General features: G+C 43.5%; 1 protein-coding gene across 5 annotated transcripts in view; it reads left to right on the forward strand.

Annotated features, from left to right (window-relative positions):
- Nucleotides 1-24481, forward strand: part of DNAAF1 (dynein axonemal assembly factor 1) — a 504693-nt gene that overhangs the window by 52230 nt on the left and 427982 nt on the right. For 4 of the 5 annotated variants that reach the window (XM_078669123.1, XM_078669125.1, XM_078669127.1 and 1 more), the window contains exon 2: nt 13104-13258. In XM_078669123.1, coding sequence (XP_078525249.1) covers nt 13104-13258 — 155 coding nt within the window. Of the gene's footprint in view, nt 1-12870; nt 12952-13103; nt 13259-24481 lie in introns of all 5 variants that reach the window. The other variant, XM_078669124.1, reaches the window with a different exon arrangement.

The raw sequence follows: 24481 nt of genomic DNA on the forward strand, positions 1-24481 counted from the left end.
CCCAGATATTTTCGAACATTACAAGGCATTCCAATTTAAGAACCTGAGATCCCTGTTAAGGAATTATCAATCCTACCCAGTTTTTCTACAGAGTATGACAGGCAATCTGGACCATTTTTTATACAAGTTTGGCCACCCAAAATTCTTAAAAAAAATAAAACTAAAGATGTTATACAATGCTGCAAAATTATGGTATCAAATAAGGAACACAGTAAATATACCGTATTACAGCATCATAGCTCCGATATGGGACTCCCCTGGTACACCAGACTGTTTAAAAGATTCCCTAGCCTTACCACTAAAAGCTGCAAGAATCGAAAACTGGGGGCAACTCATGATAGACAACTCCATAATCACGTGGGAGCAATTACTCTTATCCACTAACTCAGCTTTATCTAAATTTAAATATTATCAGTTGACCAGCTGGGCCAAATCCCTTACGGAAAAAAAATGGGCTATGAAGATCAGGAGAAGGAATGATGAAATCCACACCAATAAAAAAGGAAATATCTATATGGTACTGGGCTTTCATAGTGGCCGGAGAGGAAGAATGTCCAGTCCCTGAAACAACATCGAGGAAAGATATGCCTGGAATTGACCTACAATCTTACTGGAAAAAATCTCTAGAAAAATGCTGGTCTACTGTAAAACCAGCCACCTTGAAAAGGAACCACTTGCTCACAATTCATAGGGCATACCGGACTCCAAAAAGATTATCGAAATTTAAAGGAACAAACATCAAACCATGCCCCAAATGTGGAATGGAGAAAGCGGACGACATCCATATGTTCCAGAAATGCCCCCTACTCACCTCCTTTTGGCACGAAGTTGGTAAGACGATATCCATGGTGTTGGGACATCAAATAGATGTAAGTATTGCCCTTATTATCTTTGGGATTCAACTCACTAATGATATAGACTCAAGTAAGTTGAACAAAAAACAGGAAGGGCTATTGTTTGTGTTAATACTACTAGCAAGGAGAGAGATCTGTATAAATTGGGTTAAACCAGCACCTCCTATACACACAAACTGGCTAAACTCCATATTAAAAACTAACAAACTTGATAGGAATGGGAAAACTGGCAAAAAATCAAACTTCTGGGAAATCTGGGAACAGTACTTCCAAATAGTTAACTAATATCTTCCGTATGGTCCTGGAAACTAAATCCGATGATTAATGCGATGGCAATAATTCAGGCGGAAATCATTCTCTGACGAGTAGCCAGGATGGCTTGCTCTCCCCCCTTACAAAATAGAATTATTGACAATGATAAAGGATAAAGGAGAAATCTGTTTGGATCCAACACCTAAAGGGATACTCCCCAAACAAACACGAGGAATATGGGGCTGTGACGGGATAGACAATTGGAACAACAGACTCCCGAAACTCCTTATACATACAATCGCAAAATGAGGATTAATATAACAAACAAAAAAGGAAATTGATGAATGGAAAAGGGGTTTTTCAGCGTCGATGGTAGTGCCAGGAATACTGGCTTTAATCGTAATCATTTTGTCGATAAAAAATGTTTTCAAGGAGTTACAAAGTGCTTGGGAAGGTATGTGTTTGATTGTGACTCTGCTGGGGTTAGACAGCTCATTAACAATTGTGAATATTTCCTTAGATCTATTAGTAGAGCTCAAGATCTTTGAGGAGAAATAAGTGGCCTTGGTCATTGGATTTTGTGTATACCTTAAGTTGAGCAAGATGGATTTTTTGTATTCCTTAAGTTGAGCTAGATAAGTCTTTTCTGTCAGGGGAGTTGTTCCATCTCCATTTCCTTTCAGTTTGGTACAGAACTAGTTTTTAAGTCTTTAAATCTTCTGAGAATCATCTCTGAGCCTCATGACGCCTAGCTGTTTTTATTGTCCTGAGGAGGGCATGTTCGTGTCTAGCTACTGTTAACCAAGCTGTGATATTTTACTCGCTTAGGTTAATAGAAGGATGATTATTTCCGGGCTGTTCATGCCTATGAGCTACAAAAAGCATTCATGTCAATGCGATTCCAATTCCTTGTCCTGAACCCTACTTTGACCGGGGGGGTTGTCTGTAGTTATGTTGTTGATTGCAAACTTTATTAAGGAGTGATCAGACCATGTACAAGGGGACACTGTCAGGGTGGGCACTGCAAGGTTAGATGTCCAAATTTGATCAAGTATGTGTCCTTTGATGTGTGTAGGGGATGTTACATGTTGAGTACAGTTCAACCTACTGAGTAGATCTGTCAATTCTGCAAAATGTGATGAGCCTAATGCATCATTGGCCCATAATTAAAGTCGCCAAACAGCAAAGGTATGGCGTGGTTGATTGTTAGATGGGCCACCTGCTCACCCAATATTTGAGGAAAAAGGGGCATACTCGGAAGGGGCCTATAAAGCAGTACACAAATTAATGGTGCCAGGGCTGACTCCAATGTAATGACTAGATTGTCCACTGAGGGTGTGTCTAACATAGTGAGTGTGGTGACTTTTTATTCCTGACGTATTATAGCGGCTACCCCTCCATCAATATTCCCAGCTGGCCGGTTCACCTGGAGAATATAGTAGTTGTTGGGGAGGGCGGCAAAAATATCAGGGCCAGACTCCTGTGAGAGCCCAGTTGTGGTTAATAAAAGAACATCCGGTTTAGTTGAGTCCAGTAGGTGAAAAATATCTACTTTGTGTTTCGCCAGGGAACCCGTGTTTAGGTATGTGACTGTTAGTTCCGAGGCCCTGTGGTTATACCGTCTCTGAGTATTTCCTACTTCTTGGGAAGAATGAACAACAGGTACCGTGCACACGTGTGGTACAGTCGTATTCTGTGATACAAAATTCAAAAGACCAAGAGGAACTTGAAAATCAATCAATGGTCAGTTGTATTGGTTCAGTGTAGATTCTTTATTTCTTAGTCTTGTTTTTATAGCAAACGCCAGCCGACACGTGTTTCGTCATCAGGGTACAACCTGTGACTCATCAGGGCTGAAAGGCGTATCAAGAATCAGGGATAGTATTCTTAGCTACTGAAGTGAAAAGGTTGTATGTAGTGCATGAAAATATGTAGTGCAAGACATATTGCCAGACCCCGGTTTGGAGCATGCCTCACGATCCGAAGAGTCCACCAGCAGCATTATCCACTGCTTGGCGTCGCGACGTTGCAGCTTTCACACTAGCTGGCGTCGACCTTTTCACTTCAGTAGCTAAGAATACTATCCCAGATTCTTGATACGCCTTTCAGCCCTGATGAGTCACAGGTTGTACCCTGATGACGAAACACGTGTCGGCTGGCGTTTGCTATAAAAACAAGACTAAGAAATAAAAAATCTACACTGAACCAATACAACTGACCATTGATTGATTTTCAAGTTCCTCTTTGTCTTTTGAATTTTGTATCACAGAATACGACTGTACCACACGTGTGCACGGTACCTGTTGTTCATTGTATTCAAGTGTTCAGACGCTTCTAGGTCTGCTCACCTTTGAGAGGCACTTAGGTTTCCCTCTATACTGTATGCACCGTTTCAACTTATTCTAACTCTATTCATTACCATCAATTCTGTCAGCACTGTATGAGCGCCCTACACTGTATGACCGAAACCTATAGCTGAACTCTCTTCTTGGGGAGAATGATCAAGTTCTGGAAAAGTCTGGGGCCAGTGAAGAGATTGAAGGGGTAGTTTTTTTGGGTGTAGCAGCTTTAGTTCTGACGAGGTATAGTTTAGAATTTGGACATAGTGGCTGGCCTTGGCCCCAGACGGCCGCGGACTGGCACAGACGGGCTTGCCTTTGGCACGCCACCATCACTCCCGCGCTGCGACGGCATTAAATGGCCAGTTTCAGCCTTAGCTCCTCCTTCCGCCCTCTGTGATTGGACTCCTTAATGGGTGTCTACCAGGAAATGACTCGGTGCTTCAGCGTAGCGGGAACATTGGTAGAGGTAAGAGTCTGATACCACAGGATCAATTGCCTAACTTTGTGGTGGGAGATGATATAGACAAGTGGTTTACTCCATATGAAGTTGTTCTCAGGGTATACACGGTCCCAGATGAGTACTGGGGGATGGAGGGTAGCCTGTGAAAGCACCATGCCCACGGTGGTGAGGGATAGACTCCTTACGCTAGAGGAAGAGGATCAAACCAGGTATGCCCCCATGAAACCCTACTTTCTGCTAAATTTGAGCTGACCCTTAGAAGTGCTGTCAGAGGTTCAGGGACAGCCACTAACTCCCAAACAGTCCTTGGTGGACATCGTAGATTATGCAAGCAAGGCACTGAAAGGATGGGTGAGGGGAAGCAAAGTTGGTGATTTTACTAGTCTGTACAACCTAATTTTGAGGGAGCACATGCTCAATATTTGTTTTACAGAGCTGCACCAACACCTAGTGGATATCAGGCTTACTGATCCCAAGAAGCTTGACGAGGAGGCAGACCTCTGGGTAATCACCGGGGTGTCTAAGAAGGCATCTGGGGGTCAGGGTTCCCAATAGAAGAAAGTGGGAGGAGACAAAAATAAAACTATGGAGTTCTCTCTAGGCCCCCAAGCCAGTTCACCGGGAAAAGGGCCCCAATCTGGCCACCAGAAGAGAGGCTTCATGGACCAGAATACTGGAAAATTAGTCCCGAAGTGCTATGAGTTCTACCAATATGGGAATGTTGAAGGCGATGCCAAGTGCTCCAAAAGGGCACTGTCCCCAATGGTGGGCAGTCACAGGGATTGGCCAGTGTAGCGCTTGGGGAGGAGATGGCCTTAGTTAGTGTGTGGGAGACTAGTGAGGTTACCCTAGTGTCCCTAGGTGACAAGTAGATGGTGCTCAAAGCCTCAATGCCTTCAAATACATCAAAGTATAAGCAGTGGGTCACCATCAGTGGGCAGAGGGTAGAGGCTCTGAGAGACACTGGAGCCAGGATGACTGTCAGGTGTCATCTGGTGTCCTCAGAGCAGGTGATACCCAATACTTTCCAACAGGTTGTAGTAGCAGACAACCGCGAGAGTCACTACCCTGTCACTCTGATTCTCTTGGTGGAGGGGGTCTCAGATCATCTGATAGTTGCTGTGAGCCCAGCCATGCCCATGGACTGTCTTTTAGGGAATGACCCGGAGCACACTGCCTGGAAGGAAGTGGCGCTCAGGTTACACCTAGAAATGTTAGGGTTGCTTGAGGGGGTTTGTGCGACCACCATGTCCATGGCTAGCCAGGAGGGGAGCCAAAAAGGTCTTCGAGCTGGAAAGGGAAAGGCAGGGGGTGTGGGAATGGGGTGTGGGAACTAGCCCCTGAATGTCACACTGTAGAGGTGGATGGAGTGCTGGTGTAGGCTATCCCTGGGTGTACTGTGGAAAACACTGCCTCCCTTGGTGACCTGCCTAAGCTTGCAGGATGGTAAACAGAAGGGGGACCCACCAGGTAGTAGTTCTGCAAGGCACAGAAAAACTGCCCAACCTTTGAAGGCATGAGTCGGCAAGCTGAAGCCCTGATAGCTCGGGACACCTCTGGAGAACACCTTATATATTGAGACAATGACCCCCTGTATAGTGAGTCAAAGGCTTGGAAACATGGGCCAAACTTGGGTGTCGGTAGTTTTCCAATGTTACAGGGCCTTCCTACTGGGGCTGGCTCATGAGAGACCCCTGGCAGGACATCTGGGGCAGGACAAGGCCTTTGCCAGACTTGCCACCCACTTCAATTGGCCCAGAAAGAAGACAGCTACTGTCAGGTGTCATCTGGTGTCCTCAGAGCAGGTGATACCCAATACTTTCCAACAGGTTGTAGTAGCAGACAACCGCGAGAGTCACTACCCTGTCACTCTGATTCTCTTGGTGGAGGGGGTCTCAGATCATCTGATAGTTGCTGTGAGCCCAGCCATGCCCATGGACTGTCTTTTAGGGAATGACCCGGAGCACACTGCCTGGAAGGAAGTGGCGCTCAGGTTACACCTAGAAATGTTAGGGTTGCTTGAGGGGGTTTGTGTGACCACCAGGTCCATGGCTAGCCAGGAGGCCTTTGAAGGCATGAGTCGGCAAGCTGAAGCCCTGATAGCTCGGGACACCTCTGGAGAACACCTTATATATTGAGACAATGACCCCCTGTATAGTGAGTCAAAGGCTTGGAAACATGGGCCAAACGTGGGTGTTGGTAGTTTTCCAATGTTACAGGGCCCTCCTACTGGGGCTGGCTCATGAGAGACCCCTGGCAGGACATCTGGGGCAGGACAAGGCCTTTGCCAGACTTGCCACCCACTTCAATTGGCCCAGAAAGAAGACAGCTACTGATGAGTTCTGTGGGACTTGTCTTACTTGCCAGGCTAGTGGGAAGACTAAGAAAAAGCTAAAAGCTCCCATGATTCCCATGCCTGTAGTTGAAATTCCCTTTCAGACCGTGGGCATGGATATTGTAGGACCCTTGGACCTCATGACAGCCTTAGGCAACAGGTTTATCCTGTCCTTGGTGGACAATGGCACTAGGATCAGAGAGGCCATACCTCTGAGGACCGTCACTGCACCTGTAGTGACCAGGGCCCTGATGGGGATTTTCACCAGATTGGGTTTCCCCCAGGAAGTGGTGTCAGAAGGGCACCAACTTCATGTCCAGGTACATGAAGTCTATGTGGAAGCAGTGTTGGGTTACTGATAAGTTATCCACACCCTACTATCCACATATAAATTGACATATTTTTCGACAATGATCTGGTCTTGTGCGACTAGATGTCCGCGGCTGGCACTTTAATCTTTTAGGTGTTCGTTTTCCCAAAAACCTTGAAAATCCATAACTCCAGTTCTACCTATTGGATTTTTTATCGTTTTGGTGCCAACTAATTTATTAAAATGTACTCTATTTTTCTAAATTGGTGTGGGGTTTTTCCTGTATTGTGTTTTCACTTTGTTACTGTTTGTGTACTGCATAAGTACTTTACACATTAGGTCTAATCTAAGCCTGACTGCCGTTTGTGCCAACCTACCCAGGGTTAAGCAGAGGTTAATTTAGTGACTTTTTGTGGGTCACCCTGCAAGGGATTGTGACTGTTGATAGACCAAGGCTCACACCCCAGACAACCAAAACCCAATTTCTCCCAGGTATGAATAATCAAATAACAAGAAACAGGGTCCAACTGACAATCAAAAAGATATGACCTTTCAAATTTTTATCTTCATATCTTCAGTAAATCGTCCTCATTAAATTAAATAATAATGTTTTTATCTGAATGCACATATGAATTTATTATTAAATAGTTATCAAACCTTGACCCTGTCCTAATAAATTTGTTCAAAGCCCCAACACGCTTAGCCTAAATATCTTCCTCTTTATGCACTGATCCAAGAAAGGTAGTTCTTCCATTGCCAATTCAATGTGATAATAGATCTTGCCATCAAAATGGTTATGAGCCACCCTCGCCTTCCCACTACGCTCCACGTCCTAGTTGCCGTCCCCTTCCATTTATAACATTATCTTTTTTGCAGTGGCTCAGGAGGCAGCCAGATCACGCTACAATCAGTGAGGTTAAAATGCAGATCAGATGGCAACTCTGGCTGAAAATATAAACTGTAATTACCGTTTATTTTACTGGTTACCAAATTGTAAGTTACAAACAGTATTAATTCATTGTTTCACTTCAAGGTTTTACTCGTAATGCAGCCTCGTCAAACCATCGGTACATTTCTGAAGTATTTAATGGCTACAAGTGTTTAAATAAATCAGAGCAAACTGGGATAAATATTCGATCCCTAAACGTTTTCAATCTATGCAGATTTTCAAACTGAATGTGTAAATCTATCTTTTTAAGCTTAATATTACATTTGAAACTGTAGGAGGATGGATATCTGACTATGGTTACCCCAAACTTTTTGCCTAGTGTTTAGCTGGTTTTCGACTTAGTTGGCCTGGGATCCTGCTAATCAGGGTCCCAGGCTATCTGCTCTCCCTTAAAATGGACTCCATGCACCCTAGGTGCATAACCAATTTGGTACTGGACTCCTTGTCAGCCCCTGTACAGTGCACTATAGGTGCCCAGGGCATAGGGGCATCGAAGGCCTACCAGGGGCTGCAGCATATCTTTTGCCACCCCTGGCTGGTTCTTAAATTGACACAACTGGCTGATCACACAGCTGGGGCAAGGTGGTGTAAACACCCCTTGCTTAGGTATAGGATACCTATGCCTAAACCTATATCTGGACACATATATACCTATCAGCCACTCCTATAGCAGGCCTTAACAATCCTGGAGGCAGAGTGCTTGGTTTTATGTGAGATGGTGCTCTAGCATGAGCTGAGCCTGTCTGCAGCTTTCGGAACCATTTCCTTATAGCTGTTCCAGTGATACTGCCATACCATATACTCTTAAGTGCATTATAATCCTTACGGTTATTGCAACTCCGGTTTGACTTTATCAAAACATGTCGTGTTGGGTGTCATACAATGTGGAATACTACCCCCTCGCCAGTTCTGATGACGGGGGCAGCATCCCACCCCTCTAGGAGGGGAAGACATGTTACTTACTGCAAATGCGGTTAATCCTAACCAGAGCCCCAGCATCACAAAATGGATGCTGCTGCCACAGACACGAGTCTGGCCTCCTGCTGCTGACCGAAACTCGACAGAGGAGGCTTGATCAAAGGATCTCCTGTCACAGGGAGGTGTCACACCACCCCAGACAGGAGATAGTGGATTGTAGCAGGGAGGGTTGAAAGAAACTAGACACTGCCTGGGGCGCACAAGGTGTCCCTGGGCAGATTCCAGTCAAACCGGTTCTGGGGCCATCCTGCCCCAGTCCTGGCGGCAAACTGGACAAAGGGAAAGGGGTGTAACCAGCCCCTTCCTGGGTCCCACCCATAGGAGGGACCTAGCAGGTAATCCAGCCCCCAGATTTGGAATATAGGTGGGAGCAGTGCCAATGCACATCAGATTATCCTGACTGAAACTTATGAAACGAAACTCTGGACCCTTAGACATCCCACTCGACGTGGAAGACTGAAGAATCTCCTTTGTGGTCAAGGAGTGACCACCCTGTGCAAACAGGCACCATCCAGCACCTCGACGTTTGCTTTGTTGTAGTTCCCGCCGGAACTCGAGCGACAGAGATCAACAAGAGCCAGCGATCATGACTTCTAACAGCCCGATCCACAGTCTATGCAGAGCTGAGACCCGTGGAGGCAACCTGAAGCGTGGGAGCGGCCATCTTGGAGGAACAACAAAACGCTGACCGTGCAACATCCGAGGCTCCCTCGAATCTGTGCATTGGAGTTTGAGAAGCTCTAGCCCCGAGCAGCTTTTGCACCGAAGCTCACCCCTCCACACTCGATGAGTGCTGCGTGGGGCCCTTTTGTATTTTCCTGCTCGCCGCGTTGGTCCGGTCGCTCGCCCGTTGGCTAGTGGCCCCAGAACCGACGAACCCTTGAATTTACACAGCTGGTCTGGTTGCTCCAGACTGGCCCTCGCTCCCCTGAAAAGGAGCACTCGCTCAGACCTTGCTGGTCCGAGTGTTAAGCCATCTTCGAATCCTGGGTGGGTTGCCTTTGCCAAGGCCTGTTGACTCCGATCTTGAAGCCGACACCGCCGACAGCGAGAGCCTTTGTGGGACAGCTTGTGATTCACTCCAGGACATCCTCGGTGCCCCAGAGACCACGTGGCAGCGGAGAGAAGCTACACAACATCGACCTGATTGCGCCCAACATTGCCTGGTTCCTTCCTGGTTCCTTCCTGGTCACTGGCTAGTGACCCAGACTCTGTCCCCTCTGCTTTCAGGTACTCTTCAACTTCGATCCACCCTTGGATCGCACCGGACACTTCTCTTCTGGACGCCTGCAGCATCTTCATCTCCAGGCACCTTAGAACTGCGTGACGAAACCCGACACATCTTTGCACCTGTGCACCCGCTTCCTGTGGGTGAGGTAACTCTTGAACGCCGATGCTCCTGTACAGGTTTACACCTCTAGTGTCTAAGTCTAAAGTTTTGTCCTTCTAGTCCAGTCGGAAGACTCTTAAAACTGTAACACGATAACTTTTACGCACCATTGACTTTACATTGGTGCAAGATTGTGCTTTAGGCACTGCACCGAATCCCGCGGGCTACTCCCGTCCTAACTGTGGTTAGTCCAGTGTAGTCCCAGCGATTCCCAAGGCCCTAGGCCTTACCCCCGATCGATTAGTGATTGTTATACCACTTTTTTGATATATGGTTTGAGTTGCCACCGGCCTCATCCAAAAACGTGCAACTTGTATATGTTATATTGTGCTTTTGTTTAAACGCTTGTGCTTCATTGCTCATAAAGAGTAGTGGGGATTATTCTGAGAATAAATACATATATTTTTATAATATATAACTTGTGTGGTGTCCTTTCATTTGATATTACAGGATTGCATATGGTAAAACAGCTGGCTTCACATGCCCTCTTGAGTTAAGCCTTTAAGGCTGCTTAGTCCATGCTACCCCTAGGATAGCTTGTCTATAAGGTTGACTTACAACCATCACCATAAGGGATTGTTTGGACTGATACAAGGTGCCCACAGAACTGTGGACATCATATACCAGGCCAACTTCTCACAGAAACTGAACTCATTTACAAGTAAAGCTCTGCAAAGGCCACTAAAATCAGTCTCTGTGGAGTAGGAAAGTTGGGTTTCCTGAATGTTCCATTTCCTGATAAACTAGTTGTGGGGTTCATGAATAACTTCAAAAGAACACTTTTATTTATTTGAACTGTATACAGGGCCCTGGCAAAACAAAATACCAATGCTGCTTTTGACACTTTGAATCAATGGTTCAACTCATATTCACTTTTCGATTCCTAGTGTCCTCAGCTCTGAAAGAGCTTAGCCAATTAATTCCAAATGTAGGACCATATGTAGGTAATAGGTGTTTTGCTATTCTCAAATTGGGATTTTTAGGGAATCGCAATTAGAGAATCGCAAAACGCAATGTAGGTAGGATTAACAAAATATTTTGAGAATCCCACCTATTCCTTATTTGCAAATCGCAAATTGAGATTCACAGATAAGGAATACCTTCCCATTAATTTCTATGGGCTAGAAGGCCCATAGGAATGAATGGGAAGACATTCTCAATTTACGATTCTCAAATAGAGAATCGCAAATTGAGAATGCAATTTCAAGGTGTCAAGGGTGTCAATAGGACACCCTTTTGCACCCCTGAAATAAACATGTGTGCACATGTGGCGCACATACATGCGCTAAGGGCATGTATGTGCGCCACATGGCACTTTGAAAAATGCAAAAATTTGCATTTTACAAAAAAATCGCAAATTACCACCAACCTGAAGTTGGTGGTAATTTGCGATTCCTTAAGCCAAAATCGCACAACTTGGGTGCTTCCTACATTGCATTTAAGGAATCGCAATCTGGGATTACTTAAATGCATTCGCAAAATAAGGAATTGCAAATTTTGCAATAACTTATTTTGCGTGTGGGTTTTTGTGTGCTATATACCACACTGCCCAAATTGCGATCGCAGAAGCAGAAATTCTGAGAATTTCTGCATTTGCAATCGCAATTGGGCTACCTACATATGGCCCGTAATTCTTTAATTTGCATAATTTTAGCCATTTTTTTAATACCTTTCTTTAGAAGTGGAAAAATACCACAATACAGGCAAAACGTGTGGAGTGAATCAAGCCCTCTTGCTACACTCATGCTAAAGGCACAATATGTAGCAGTTGGAGCATATTTGCTAGGGCTCGTTTTGTTTCCCACTCTGACTCTGCTTTGGCCAGCCTTAATTGATCTAATATCTTCCGAAAATGTCAACATTTGATGCTGCCAACAAACAGTAGAAACACAAATCAAGAGATTTGGGGCCAGATGTAGGAGCCTAAATACCGGTCGGTAACGGCCGATTTCGGCCGTTACCGACCGGTATTTAAGATTTGGCATGTAGGGGCATAATTTTACAGAATCGGTAAATTTACCGATTCGGTAAATTCACCGATTCTGTAAAATACCGAATCGGTATTTTTACCGAATCTGTAAATCCCAGATGTAGGTGGGACTCTTCTGAGTCCCAAAGGCCCTACAAATTCGGTATTTTACCACACAATCCAATTGGGTGTTAAAATACCGAATTCAGGTGTGCATGCACATGTGTGCATGCACACCTAGCCATGTGACAGACAGACATGCCCTTAGGGCATGTCTGTGTGCCACATGGCGCACATGCCTATTTTTGGGGTGCCAGAGGGTGTCAAAGTGACACCCCCTGCACCCTTCAAAATTCGGTATTTACCGATTCGGTAATTACCAAATCGGTATTTCCCATTGATTCCTATGGGCTTCACAGCCCATAGGAATCAATAGGAAATACCGATTCGGTATTTACCGAATCGGTAAATACCGAATTCTAACGATTCGGTATTTCAACATCTGGAAATACCTACATCTCCCCCCTTCATATTTACCGACTCTTAAATACCGAATCGGTAAAATTCGGTATTTAAGAGTCGGTAAATATGAATTACCTACATCTGGCCCGTGATTCCTTTTGTTAAGCCCACTTTGCTTTCTTCCTAGATATTGTAAGGGCTGTGTGCTTGTGAGAGACCAGACCTTACTTAGTAGCAATTGCACAAAATCCAAAGGCCACCCCTTAGTGGATCTGCACGGCACCACCCACATCACAAATGCTTCTGTTTGCACCTCAAGATTTGTTTATAAAATATTAATAATGGTCTTTCTTTCTCGTCCATACATTCCAACAAAACCACACCATAGGTGGATTCACACACGTAGTTCAATGCTGGTGAGGAGGACATTCTGATTGATTTAAATTTGAATTTTGCACACCATTTAGAATGACACATATAGAAAAGCCTTTGCATTAGCATATGTAAGAATTCAGAAATGCTTTCCAGGAAAATTTCTCAAAACCTGCAACTGTCGCACATTTCCACAGAACCTATGCGAATCTGAGAAATGTCACAGGAATCCGATAGCCTGCTAATATTGTGGGCACTTCAACATTCATGCGCCAAAGGTAATGCCTTCTTAGATCAAATTATAAACAAATGATCATTAAGTTTCCGACAAATGTATGATATTTGAACAGAATAACTTGGATTTGTTGAGAGTCATGCTCATTAATGCATCATCATCATTTTTGACGAATGTCTATCGTTTTTTATTTAGAGAGTCAAACATGCATCCTGTACAGGGAGAACCGAGAACAGCTGAGGAGGAACCCAAAGAGGATGTGTCACTGATTAGTCAGGCAGAAATCCTGATTGAGAAGGGGGAAAATGGAAGCTCCCTAACAACGAAAGGACAAGTTCCTGATGAAATAGGTACAGGCCATGTACAGTATATAAGAACTATACATGTATATGTGTGTGTATGTATATGTGTGTGTGTATATATATATATATATATATATATATATATATATATATATATATATATATATATATATATATATATATATATATATATCCTTGTTTTGATTTCCTATTTTGTTTTAATATATAAGATATATTTAAAATGGATATAATTATAGGTTATGAAGCTAGAATCCTTCACTTAGGGAATGTTGACGGGATTAATTGGTCGAACATTGACTTCGGCCTCTTGTCTTGGTTACTGCAATGTGGCCTGTATTTGCTTACCCGAAACGTAAATGGACCGAGGGCCAGATGTAGGTAATTCCTATTTACAGACTCTTAAACACCGACTCATACCGAATCCGTATTTAAGAGTCGGTAAATAGGAAGGAGGCAGATGTAGGTAAAAAAATTACCGATTCTGTAAGAGTCGGTATTTACCGAATATGTAAATACCGATTCGGTATTTCACATTGATTCCTATGGGCCTTGAAGCCCATAGGATTCAATGTGAAATACCGATTCGGTATTTACAGATTCGGTAAATACAGAATCCTGCAAGGGTGCAGGGGGTGTCACTTTGACACCCTCTAGCACCCCAAGTACAGGTATGTGTGCCATGTGGCACACATACATGCCCTAAGGGCATGTCTGTGTTTCACATGGTACAGGTGTGCATGCACAGATGTGCATGCACACCTGAATTCGGTATTTTACCACCCAATAGGATTGGGTGGTAAAATACCGACTCTTAAGGGCCTGTGGCAAGATGGCTGCCGAGACGCCGTAGGGGAAGGTCGCACCCTACCCTGCTCCTGATGGTGGCTTGATGAAATGAAAGAATGCTCATCCCGTATCTTACACTCTCAAAGTATCGGGCGGCGCAATATTCTATATCTAGCACTGCATTTTGAAGTTCCCGTTGATGAGATGTTTGCAACTTTGACAGACTGGCCCACAATACTTAAAGATTTCACGTACGTTAAGAAGCTAAGAAAAGGAAGAAATTTTTTTGAATCCTTCACAGCTTTAATTGCAAGGACATTTTAGGCGGGTCGCTTCTATTACTCTACAACGATGGCGCCCAAAATCTACCGCACGAACAACAAAAGTAACGACTTAGCCCCCTCCGACGAGGAGGAATTGTCTGCAGATGGTCCTGGAGCCTCGGCTACCAACCTGAGAGCCAAGTCAAGGAGTAAAGCCCAGCTGAGGCGGGAGGCGGCGAAAGAGGCAAAGGAGGCTAAAGCGCGAAAGCTAAAAGAAAGAGAGCTGACTAAAGCGAGTAAAACGGAAAGTGCCCGATCCGGTAAAGGTTTTAGCAAGGGAGTCACAGACCTGAAGTTGCCGGAAACGCTGGGAAAAGAACCTGCTCTACGACAGACCACAATAGTGGAATCGTTCCTACCTGCACCGGGAGTGGCGGCGGGAGTATTGGCGGATACACAAACGGAGCAGCAGGCGCCTCTCATTCCCACGCTGGCGGCTCTGTGCGGGGACAGGTTGGGCCATGTGCGACTGCAAAGCACTGCAGCGGCTGTCGCTCTCGCTGGGGCCAACGAAGATGCGGTGGGCGCCGAAATTGCAGGCAGCCTGGCGAAGCCTCCTACAGGAAGTGAGGTTACAGAATCGGAGGGAGCGGACGTCCTTTCAGCGGCTGCAGAAGGGGGCGGGCCTACGGATTTAAAGGGCCAGGAGCCTGATGCAGACACTACTTTAACAAAGGAAGGAAACAATGTGGCAGTCCTATCCTTAGTCCTACACACAATTAGAGATTCTGGTCCTGGCGCAGTGGGCAGTGTTGTGAACGAGGGTGTGAATGCCGCCCCCTGTGGAAACAATGGAGGAATGCAGGCTATGGAAAGGCAGACACAAGCGCAAGTACAGGAGGTACTGGATCCATCAATGTCAAACAGTCACATCTTAGTGGATACAAACACGACCACTGGCAACATAAAACACATGCAAAGTATTCCAGAGCCATCTTTGGCATCCCCTGGCGAAGAGATCTTCTTCACTGGGAATGATGAAGCAGACAATGAAGAAGACGAGGAGGAGCTTGATGGAAGCGAAACAAGCAGTTCAGACCCTTCTATTTTAGATTCAGAATTGGGCATCTCAGATTCTGTGGTAGGCTCAGGTTCAGAAACTGATATATCCGGACTTGGGAACGTTTCGACCATTTCGGACAGTGATACTGACTCATTGGCGCATGAGACAGTACAAAGAGTGGTAAGACCAAAAGTAAGACCAAAAGTTAAAAAAGGTTTAAGAGAGGAGCTTAGGAAGTCAAAAGATAATGTCTCTGTATATAAGGGTAAAAATGGCAACCCAAGCCGCAGGAATGAATCTAAAGCACCTCGCAGAAGACAAGTGAAACCAGTTGCAAAAAAATTAATTTGGGATAACACAGCAGAGTGCGGAATAACTCAGACTGGAGTATTTGTAAACACGGAAACAAGGGTTCAGGAGTTTACCTCTCATGGAGCTGAGGGGGGCTCTGAAAGGGGCGCCTCAAACTTTGAAGTCTTATTTTCGACCTTAAAGCAAATCCAAACTGAGGCACGCGCTGAGAGCCAGAGATCAAGCAGGAGGGCCAGGCATGCAAACAGAAAGATACAATCCTCTCTGCAGAAGGTTAACAAATTGTACGAGGACATGGTCGGGAGAGTATCTGAGCTCGAGGTCAGAACAAGCAAACTGGAAGACGATTTTGTTAAGATGAAAGATGCTGGTGATGATAAGGATAAGACAACCGCTGATATGCTCTGGAAGCTAGAGGACTTCGAAAACAGACAAAGGCGGAATAATATCAGATTAATTGGAATTCAAGAGGGGAAAGAGAGGGGGGATGTTAGAGCTTTTGTGATTGACTTGATGAAAGGTGCATTCCCTGATCTGGCCTCATGGGATTGGGAACACGAGATTCAAAGAGTGCATCGATTCCCGTTGATATGAAAGGATTCGCAGGGCAAGCCCCGGGCAATACGGCTTTATGTTGGTAACTTTCTTTTGCGCGAAGAAATAATTAATAAGGCAAAACCACAGTCTAAACGTTCCTATAAGGAAATTGAGTTTTTTGCCCGGCCTGATTTCTGCCACGCCACCGTGGAAAGAAGGTGGCGGATGTGACAGCTCATTACCCCGTTTCAAAATATAGGCTATGAGGCTTATCTTTTATTTCCGGCACGTTTGAAAGTCGGACTAGAGGGTAACTTCAGAGTTTTTTATTCTGAAATCATGGCGCAAGAATATCTCACCTATTTGAGAGAGAATAGGGGCCGCCAAAAGTCTTCACGTGGTACTCTGGAGGTCCAAGATATACAAGCTGGCCCTGTCAAAAATATACCCCGTAAAAAGTAATATACTATGCAAGAAACAAAAAAGAAAAGAAAAGCAAGGTAGTAGGAGTAGTCTGATCTCTAACCCTATTTATTATAAACTCTTATTTGAAGGGTGGTTGTATAGTAGTGCAGCTAACTGCTAACTCCTTTGTATATTCCTTTTTTCTTGCAATATACTTATTCTTGAGAGGGTTTTTTTGTATGCTGTATAATTTTCTAATGTTGCTCAAATTGGTGGATATGCCTCTTTAAAGTGTAAAACCATTGCCTAATGGGTAGCAGTTACTGCTAAAAACTCTGAATCATAGCATATACGGTTAGCTTTGATTCTATGTTAGTGAGCATTCTGAATAATGTATATAGTTAAGGAAATTCAGGGGGGGGGGGTGAGATAACCCGGTGGCAAACGTCGGCCAGACATAGGTCTTATGGACCTATTTGCCCGTAGGGGGGGAGGGACTACGAGGGTGGGAATTCTGGGGTGGGGGAGGGAGAATCCAGGGACAGGGCACAAGGGTATTGAAATTTGTAGGGGTCATGATGGACATATGATGGAAAAAGTGATTCAGTGGCAGGATGTTAAGGAAGGGAGTATTGAAATTAAGTTCTACGCATTGAATGTATCAGCTGTATTGAAGATAAATTTCGTTAAAATAATGTCAAGTGAGCAGGCAGTCAACGGTTTCGGGAAAATTAGCAATGACACTTAGCTTTGTAACATGGAATGTGTGCGGCTTAAATGATGTCCAAAAGAGGTATAAGATAGGCGCTCGATTACGCCAGATGAATGTAGATTTTATTTTTTTGCAAGAAACGCACATAATGAGTACCCAGGAGTTTTGTCTGAATCAGCTGGGCTACCAGCTCATAGTTAGTTCTAAACAAGGTGCTAAAAATAGAGGAGTTGCCATTTTGTCAAGGAGTAAGAATTTGATAATAGGGAGAAAATTAGAGGACAAATGGGGAAGATGGGCCATGGTGGAGATAGAGATAGATGGGGTTTGGACAACGATGGTGTCAGTTTACGGATCCACGCAGGAAGATCCGGAGGTGTTACCGTTTATAGACTCTGAGATAGCTGCTTGGCCCCCACAGGTTATTATAGGAGGAGATCTCAATATCAATGGGGCTGACGGGTTAGGAACTGGTCAAAATAGATGTTATAAAGGCCGTAAGAAAAGAGTCCATAAGGCACTTGTCGATCTCCTGTGTAATAATAATCTGAATGATGTTTGGGGCACAATTAGACTACAACAGAAAGGATATACTTACTACTCTGCACCACACCAAGTTTGTGTTAGGCTCGACTATTTTATGATTTCTAACAATCTAATGTCAAGGGTCAAGATCGATAGATTGCCAAGAATCTTGAGTGATCACAACCCATTAATTTTGGAACTAAAGTTAGAAGGAGGAAAAAGAGCTAATCGGGTATGGACTTTTGAAAGAAGACTTCTTTTAGAAGAGGATTATGTACTACATATGTCGAAATGGATCACTGAGTTTTTTAATTATAATAAAGGAACGGCATCGGTGGGAGTCATATGGGATGCTTTTAAGGCAGGCGTCCGAGGAGAAACATGTAGTTACAGCATTCATAAACGCAAATTGGAAGGGGCACTGCAAAGGGAGTTAGAGAGAGCCGTCTCAGAAGCAGAAGAACAACTTAATAACTGTCTCATCAGAGGGGACCCAGTTGAACAATATCTGATAGATTTAGTAAAAGTTAAAAGCGAGGCGGAAGGGGATCTGGCAAAAAAAGCGGCAGTACATTATACAATTCGTAGGGAGAAATGTTATGAATACAATGAAAAAGTTGGGCATGTACTGGCCATGCGTACTAGGCAGATAGCGGCAGCAGGGACGGTCAGGCAAATTAGAGATGAAAACGGCAATATACAAACTGGCCCTGAAGAAATTAGGGAAGTATTCAGGAAATTTTATCAGACCCTTTATGATCACCAACACCCCTGTAGTAGTGAAGAGATTAGCGACTACTTGGAGAATATACCAATCGAGAGGGTCTCGGATGAAGAAGCAGATAGATTAGAAACTCAGCTAGAAATGGATGAGGTTAAGGAAGCCATGGGTAAACTCCCCTCAGGTAAGGCTGCTGGTCCCGACCAGATACCTCTAGAATTTTATAAAACTTTCTGGGGAGTGCTCGCTCAAGAGTTAACTAGAGTGATTCAATCTGCACAGCTCGGGCAGTCTATACCAAAGTCTTGGGGGGGTGCAGACATTGTCCTGATTCTTAAAAAGGGCAAGCCGGAGGATGAGCCTGGGTCTTATCGTCCCATTACATTAATGAACAATGATACCAAAATATATTCCAAAATGTTGGCAATGAGATTCGCAGAAGTGATAAGCTCATTAGTTTATTATACCCAACATGGCTTCATTCCTGGTAGAGGAATGACCCACCATACTAGGAAAGTAATAACATTATTGGATGCCACCGAAGTCACAGGGGACCCGATGGCAGCGATGCTGTTGGACGCTGAAAAAGCGTTTGATCGGGTCTCCTGGGACTATTTGTGGTATACTTTGGCTAGAGTTGGACTTAGGGGTGGGTTTATAAAAGCACTGCAAACTTTATATAAAGAACCGGTTGCGGCTTTAAGAGTCAATGGGGGGACTACAGGCCAATTTTTAATTAAAAGGGGTACACGGCAGGGGTGCCCATGCTCCCCATTACTATTTGCCATGTATATGGATCCACTGATCCGTAAACTAGAGCTTTGTCCAGAGATAACTCCGCTGCCGACATTGCTGGGACCATGTAAGATCTTGGCTTATGCTGATGACGTGGTGGTGATAACACCAAACCCCACAGAGGCAACTGTTTATATAGAAGAAGAGGCCCGCAGATTTGGACGGATATCTGGGTACGCTCTAAATGCCTCCAAGACTCAGATTATTAAAAATTCAGCGACCACGTGTGATGATAATCGTGTGGTTCAGGCGGGGACCTACCTCGGAATAAAAATATCAGCTGATCTAAATAATTTGGTAGAAAATAATATTGTCCCAATAATAAGCAAAACAAAGAAGGACCTGGACCGGTATGAAAATTTACACTTATCACTAGTAGGCCGGGTCAATATTATTAAAATGATGATATTGCCAACATTTTTGTATATATTCAGGGCCATCCCACTCTTATTCGAAAACAAGTGGTTTAAAATATGTGAACAAATGATCAACCGCTTCGTCTGGGCTAAAGGAAAAACACGTAGAGCACTGAGATATATGTCTCTACCGCGGGAGCGTGGTGGCTGGTCCTTACCAGATCTAAAAGTGTATTATTGGGCCGCCGCATTCCAAAACATGTTGGGATTGGTAGGGGGGGCTGATATAGATGACTGGGACAATGCCGGATCACTTGCAATTTATGGTTTGGTTTTAGGTAAAAACGCGGAAAATATATTTTTGAGATTCACTGAGGAAAGTTATTATAAAAGAACACGGTTCAAGATCCTAATGGCTGCGCACAATGTCTGGAAGGGAATATCAAAAAAGATAGGATTTGGGAAATATAATTTTTACACTAGACTCAAAAACAACCCCTCACTCCCTAGTATGGTTTTTTCGGGAGTTGTATTTCAAGACTGGGAGATGCGGGGGATAATAAAGATTGGAGATATTCAGGGTCCCCAAGGTATTTTACAATTTGTTGAGCTACAGGCTCGATATACCCTAGATACAAAACACTTTTTTAAATATCTTCAAATAAGGAGTTGTTTAATAAACAGGAAAGGAGGGCCCTTGGGGTTTGATAGAAATATATTGATGGATATTATAGAGACAGGCTCGGATTGTACCATTAAGAGATTCTATTTTGAGATGACAATGTTAAAGAAAGATGATATGGAGAAATGGATCAACAGGTGGTCTGTAGATTTGGATATAAATAGGGATATTTTCTCAGATTCATTAGAGATGGGAAGAAAATTGTTGTGTTCATCATCATTACAGGCTCAACACTATAAGACCCTATTCCATCTCTATTATACGCCTGGGAAAATTGCTCAATGGGGGGGCTCTACGGGAACCACCTGCTTCAGATGTGGTAGTCCGGGGGCGGACCTAATACATATCTTCTCACTCTGTCCACACTTAAATAGTATAAAACGGGATATTGAGCAATTTTTACAGAATGTATTAGCAACTACAATAGAACTAAATCCAGCTGTAATGTTATTAGGAGTCAACCCTGAGACACACGTGGGTAATGAAAAGTTCCTATTTGTAGCATTGGCTATTCTCAGACTATTAGTTGCCTCGGCTTGGTTGGATCCTAACCCTCCTACATATCATCAATGGTTGGGGAAGATACTATCTATTCAAAAGCTAGAATCAGCTATATATGCGAGGAGGGGGAAAAATGGCAAGAAACTTGGTCTACAAATATGGGAGCCTCTCGTCCGTTGGAAACAAGGTCCCGATTACTGATTACTGTTTTACTAGGGGGGGGCAGGGAAATTGAGAACGAAGTATATAGAAGTCTGTGTATATTTGGTATATATGATCTGTCTTGGAAAAATTATGTATGATTTGATACTATTTTTGACTTTAATGCTTTGTATAATTCCCATTTCTATACATGATTCTGCGCTGTAATGAATGTTATTGTGCCCTGTCCACATCTCAGGGGGGGGGGAAAAGGGGAAAAAATTTCAATAAAAACATTTAAAAAAAAAAAAAAGGGCCTGTGGCACTCTTAGGAGTGTCACCTACATATGGATTTACAGAATCGGTATATTTACCGATTCGGTAAAATACCGAAGTGGTAAATTTACCGAATCAGTAAATATACCGATTCTGTAAATTCAGACCCACCTACATCTCAAAAGCCAAATATCGGTCGGTAACGGCCGAAATCGGCCGTTACCGACCGGTATTTGGCTACTTACATCTGGCCCCTAGTGCACACAATGTAAATAATGTATAGAAATATAGACATTTCAACAGTATAGTAGAATTTCTGCATTCTCATTTGAGTGTGATGTGGGTTTGTGCATTTTCCACTAAGGTTAAATTATAATGAATTGACATCTCACAACAATATTTACTTTTGTAAACTGTCAAATGTGAGAAACAGGTGAAAGTCCATTTTAATAGAGATAAATGTATTCCTTGAAGGGCAGCCCATCTGCTACACGCAACTTGTTTGACAAATTTACTACAGTAAAATATTGCTGGCAGTACATTCTAATTTACTTTTGTGCAAGTGGCAGGCTGGCGCATTAGTCCAAATTGTGCAAGGTGCTCAATTGGATATAGCACTGGTGCTAAGATTGACTTATACTGCTTTAAGAAACGGTACTATATGTAGATGTGTGATAGCACTTGACCCACTGCTACCATTATAAAGGTGTTATAGTAAGAGACGATTTCAAACGCAGGTTGACACCCACAAACTTCTAATTCACATACTCCCTCCAGGCACTTGCAGACAGTTTCCCACTGTGGATATTCATGCAAATATACCCTCTTTATGGGCAGGAGTAAGTGATTTTCTGGGGTGGACATGGGTAGGTGATAACATTGGGAGTGCAATGGGGACGTGTGTCTACAGGAAAAATATATTGTCCACATAAAAAACATAACGTGCAAAAAGGGTAGGCACATATTTTTCCATATGTGAAAAAATCTGAAAACACCCCTAGCTCTAATCCAATGGCTTTAAACTGGTTCTGTTATTTGGGCTCGCAGGTGGTAATTTTTCTGTGCCCCTGTGATTGAGGCTGATAACTTTGCTGCACAGAAAATGTAGTCTTACACAGATGTTTAATTACACAGCATATACAATTCCGGTTGTTCTTCGAGAAAGGCCATTGATCAGAATAATAAACATGCAAAAAAATTAGAACATCATAAAATGAAATGTAAAGTTATGAAAGTAAATACAAAAAAAATGGTTATCTTTTCACAAGACAAAATGCAAGTGTAAATAAATATATGTCCCCATTTCTGAAACGTAATCAATGCGCATGGAATTAGAAGAATGTTTAGAATACTTGCATATTTCGTTGCTTTTTCTCATTTTAGCTCAGCTGCACCTTTTCAAAAGAGCCCTGACTTTTTAGAGTACCTTTTGAGAGATTTATATATATAAATATATATATATATATATATATATATATATATATATATATATATATATATATATATATATATATTACCTACTGGCGGTCGCCAGTAGGTATATATAGTTAGGATTTTTTCTCTATGGGATTTTTGAAAATTCTATGTCTAATAACTTTGGCGTTTGTGGACGGAATTGGCTGACATTTTCAGGAAAATGGCACATTTTGTTTCTGAGCAGCCCTTGAAAATTTGGGGGGGGGTTCGTCAAGGGGGGGCCGAGAAAAAAGGGGGGTCCCAAAACGTGTTTTTAACATTGAGTTTTCCATAGGGCGGTTGGCCTCACTTTTAGCCCGAACGGCTGAATGGATTTGCACGAAACTTGGCAAAATTGTAGGGACTGGTAGCCCGATGTGCCTTTTGTAGGTCTCAATATATGTGCTACAGTGGATTTTGAGAAATTAACGTTTAAAAAAAGATATATATCTGTAACAGCGGACCGGGCAGCGCTCCAGGACGCGTACTTTTCGCGCAACGGAGCTTTGTGAAGCGAAGCTGATTGGTTCTCCGGCGTCTGTAAACATTCCAAACAGTCCGTAGCGGCCGCCATCTTGTCTCTCGGTAGGATCGAGAGAGAAGAGGAGGCCAAAGCGAAGGGGCAAATGACCATAAGGGGGCATAGTAGATCGTCCCTGACCCCCTAGGTTTGATGTGGAGGCTTTGAAAGGGTCTCGCAGGGCAAAAAAAAAATATACAGTTTTTTTAGTTTTTTTGCGTGGAGTGCGCCCGGTTCGCGAACCGGGAAGCGTTCTGGGGAGCGTACTTTCTTGAAAATTAGTGAAAAAAGTTAGAGTAAAATAATAATTGTGAGTGATCAGATGTAGGGTAGCTCTGAGAAGAGCTTTTGGGTTTATGGTACATTTAGGTACTTATAAGTAGGTACCAATGCACAGTCTTAAATTCAGAGTGAAAATTCTGTTGCCCTCATCTGAGAAGTGAACTCCATCTCCTCTGTAGATATCTTGCATGTAGTAACGCAAGTTATTGTTGTACAGGGAGCCCATTCCATGGTCTCTCATGTAAGCTGAAACACATTTGTTTACATGCTTCCTCGGCAGTCTGAGGAAAAAGTGCCATCAATTGCTCAAAGGTGTCCTTTAAAAGCATTTCCAGACCTACCCCAGTCAAAGTGCCCAAATCATTACCTCCACAGTGCACAATTAACAGGTCAGGTTTTGGCAAATGCATAAAGGTTTTCACCAATGGTATCAATTGGTGACATTTTAATCCTCTGTGGCCAAACCACTTAATTTCCACATCTTGTAAATTGAGGTTAGGTAAATTCCTGTTTTCAGCGTACCTTTGAGCCCAATAGATATAACTATGTCCAACAATCCAGACAGAAAACATGGCGAGAGAAGGTTCTGCTGCAGTCAGATGAAGTGTGGCAATGAAATGGCAGTTGAAAAAATGAGAGGGTAAAATGAAAAAAACTGAGGAGTTTCTGTGTTAATGAAGCAGTAAGAGTGATTGGTGGATTTTGATTGCTGAAAACAGAAAGTTAGTGTGCATGGATGAGTTCGTTGAAAGATGTATTTTGAGTGGCGAAGAAAAAATCATTAAATGAAAGAATGCTCTGGATATGCAGGTGCACTGAGAGTTCAGAGTTCTATTGCAACATTGTTGTGTGAACTTGGAAACACCAGAGGTTTTGCAAGAGGTGGTTGCTATGCAGAAAAAGCAGAGAGGGGGCAGG

This window comes from Lissotriton helveticus, chromosome 12 (genome assembly GCF_964261635.1).
Source record: "Lissotriton helveticus chromosome 12, aLisHel1.1, whole genome shotgun sequence".
NCBI lineage: Eukaryota > Metazoa > Chordata > Amphibia > Caudata > Salamandridae > Lissotriton > Lissotriton helveticus.